Source organism: Lupinus angustifolius, unplaced genomic scaffold (assembly GCF_001865875.1).
Source record: "Lupinus angustifolius cultivar Tanjil unplaced genomic scaffold, LupAngTanjil_v1.0 Scaffold_951, whole genome shotgun sequence".
In the NCBI taxonomy this organism is placed as follows: domain Eukaryota; kingdom Viridiplantae; phylum Streptophyta; class Magnoliopsida; order Fabales; family Fabaceae; genus Lupinus; species Lupinus angustifolius.
In genome coordinates, this window is record NW_017728274.1 from 1 (window position 1) to 3,331 (window position 3,331).

Here is a 3,331-nt window from a genome sequence, read left to right on the forward strand (position 1 = left end):
TTTATACAGTTAAGTTCTTCCTTCAGTGTGGTTTTACACTCGGGGCGGGGGAAATATATAGAGCTTGGAAATCGTGGATCCAATACACGACTTGTAAGTCGTGTACAAGGTCCACGACATTGCATGGAACTCGTGGACCCGATCCACGACATTGCCATGAAAGTCGTGCACGTGGTCCACGACTTATAGGGACCTGACACCTTGCAGGGAAATCGTGGATGTAGTCCACGACTTTCCAGTGAAATCGTGGCCGGGGTCCACGACTTTGCCAAACTTGTGGATCTGGTCCACGAGATCCACTAAAATCTACCTCAATCCTGTAATTAATTCAAAACATACACTAAAGCGGGGATAATGTAGTCAAACTACACTATCCCATAATTTTCCCGATTAGATGCACTAACTTACACGTGTAAAACATACATTATTTAGGATTTCAAAATTCAAATTCAAATCATCTTTTGAGATCTTCAAAATGACACAATTACCCCTATCAACATACATGTGCCAATAAGTGAAGAAGTCTATTATAGTAATAATATCAGCCCCTTCTATTCTTAATAAAGAAGTAGATTATATTTTTGTTTTAGATTTAATCTTTATAACATATCGAAATGAATTTAATTTGTATATACTAATGATGTATATGTTTTTTGCATTGTCGTCAGCAAATTATTCATTATTGATTTATTAATCACTATTGACTGTCAAATAAAATAATACAAATCAATGATAAATAATGTGTTTATACTGTAAAAAAAATTACATTGTTGGTGCATAGATTTTAAACTCTATCAAATATAGATGTTGTAATAATATAGTGATATTTGACACTTGGCCCAAGTCTCACCATGTATCTGACTTTTGTATTTAGAACTCCCTAGGTTTTCATTTACAACAAAGTTTTTGAAAATGAATATACTTCTTATACATATAATTATCTCTCGTAATAAGTGTCACTTTTAGGAATTGAATTTTAACTTTGGGGACATACTAAAAATCTAGCGAAATCCTACGCTATTAAACAAATATCTTTTTTTTATATTTATTATTATATGACTAAAACTACATATAAGAAAATAAAAAAATAACAATTTATGGGTTGTGACCTAAGCTTAGCTTCCCCAATAAGCTTGTGAAGAAGGAAAATTATTTTGGCGCCCCTCAACGTTTTTGAATTCCCATTTCCCCCCTCCAAATCTATATCTCTTCTTCCTCCTATTTCCCATTCCGATTAGGAAATTCTAAAATTCTCGTTGTTCCCCTCATCGCCCCCACTTCTCTATTTTCTATAAAGTTTTAATTTTTTTGATCCTGACGTCAGCAACAACTAGCATGGAGCATCAACGACAGAAAGCGCCCCAACAACAACAACAACAGAATGATGCTGAAGAAATACAACATGGCCCTTTCCCTGTTGAACAACTTCAGGTACTCATTATTCAATAATCACAATTCCCTCCTAAATTGGTTCCCCATTGGGTTCTTCAAAAATAAACCTTTTCTTATAATGATTTAAGTGTTTGTTTCTGCCAATTTCTTCATACTGGGTCAATCACTGTTACCCATTTTTGTTTAGTGCTAAAGATCACTATTTTTTGTGTTTTTTGTTTGTTATTGCAGCTCAATTACCAACCATTTAAATGGGTTTTGCTTTTTTAATGTTGTTTCAGTTGCTACGAAACCCTAATGATTTTTAATCATAATCTCAGGCATCAGGCATAGCAGCTGTAGATGTTAAGAAGCTTAAAGATGCGGGAATCTGTACTGTTGAATCTGTTGCTTACACTCCTAGGAAAGACCTTTTGCAAATCAAAGGTATTAGTGAAGCTAAAGTTGACAAGATTATTGAAGCAGGTATGCATCATGTATTTTCCCGTTTCGTTTCAGTATTTGTGAAGTTCTACTGAACTTTGTGATGTTCTCTTGTTTATTGATAGCTAGTAAGTTGGTGCCTATGGGTTTTACTAGTGCTAGTGAACTCCATGCTCAGCGGGCCGAAATTATTCAGATAACGACGGGATCGATAGAGCTTGACAAGGTGTTGGAAGGTGAGACCCATGATGGGATTGTTTATATGTGGTGTGGGCTTTATAACATCGTATGTTTCGCTGATGAAATGTCATAACATGGTGTTGCTGCGTCTACCAGGAGGAATTGAGACAGGCTCTATCACGGAGTTATATGGAGAATTTCGATCCGGGAAGACTCAGTTGTGTCATACTCTATGTGTCACTTGCCAAGTAAGTAGTTTCCTTTTTGTGGTAAAGGTAAACTGGTAATTGAACATGATCCAGGAGATTATATAGATAAAATGGTTTTACATTTATTGTTGATATCGTAGTTGCCACTAGATCAAGGAGGTGGTGAGGGGAAAGCCATGTACATAGATGCTGAGGGCACATTTAGACCACAGCGACTCTTGCAGATAGCAGATAGGTAAAATGGTCATTGATATGAATGTTCTACCCTGTGAATGTGTGAATTCAAAACTTATGATGCTATGTGCTACAGGTTTGGACTGAATGGAGCTGATGTATTGGAAAATGTCGCTTATGCTAGAGCATATAACACTGATCATCAATCACGCCTTCTGCTTGAAGCAGCTTCAATGATGGTGGAAACAAGGTGTGACTTCTGATATTCCCTTTGCTGAGTATTGTAAAAATTAGCCAAGGTGTAGATAATCTTGTAGGTATCACAAAATGGTACTCAGGTGCTCAACGCCAACTTTATCACTAGCAGAGGTAGCCTGTTTTTTATCTTCCAGCTCCTTAATAATGCCAAGGATTGTGAAATTTCCTTGGTTGGTGATGATGTGATGTGCGATTAGTGAGTGCAGAAGCTCAACTTGTTGATGTGTTTCAGTATTCCGAGTTGTCAGAATTTGTCCCTTTTTTGCACTTATCGTATGGGTAACAAAAAATTGCTTACGAGACTTACATTTTTATGGTGTATATATACAGATTTGCTTTAATGATAGTAGACAGTGCTACGGCCCTCTATAGAACAGATTTCTCTGGAAGGGGGGAGCTTTCAGCTAGGCAAATGCATTTAGCCAAGTTCCTTAGGAGCCTCCAGAAATTAGCAGATGAGGTAAAAATGCATGTCAGGATGGCAATGCATCTAACTTTCTAGCTTCTAGTATAGATTAATTCAAGGTTCAGGTTTTCAAATTACAGGACATGCATTGTTCGTCTTTTCTTAATAATGAATAAAATACTGCAAGCTTGTAGATTTTACCACTTGGCATGCAAAATCAGTTTTGAGCTAATAATCTGCTTTGATCCTTTAATTGTAGTTTGGTGTGGCTATTGTCATAACAAACCAA

The 3,331-nt window shown here is 36.4% G+C and overlaps 1 protein-coding gene across 1 annotated transcript; it reads left to right on the plus strand.

The window, feature by feature from the left end:
• Window positions 1-1,153: 1,153 nt before the first annotated feature.
• LOC109341935 (DNA repair protein RAD51 homolog 1-like) lies at window positions 1,154-3,328 on the plus strand (the record flags this gene model as incomplete). The annotated part of the gene is made up of 8 exons (XM_019579909.1): window positions 1,154-1,431; window positions 1,713-1,857; window positions 1,941-2,051; window positions 2,152-2,243; window positions 2,345-2,439; window positions 2,515-2,628; window positions 2,967-3,096; window positions 3,302-3,328. Coding segments are annotated over exons 1-8 (810 nt in total), but the record flags the coding sequence as incomplete, so codon positions are not given.
• Between the last annotated feature and the right edge of the window lie 3 nt (window positions 3,329-3,331).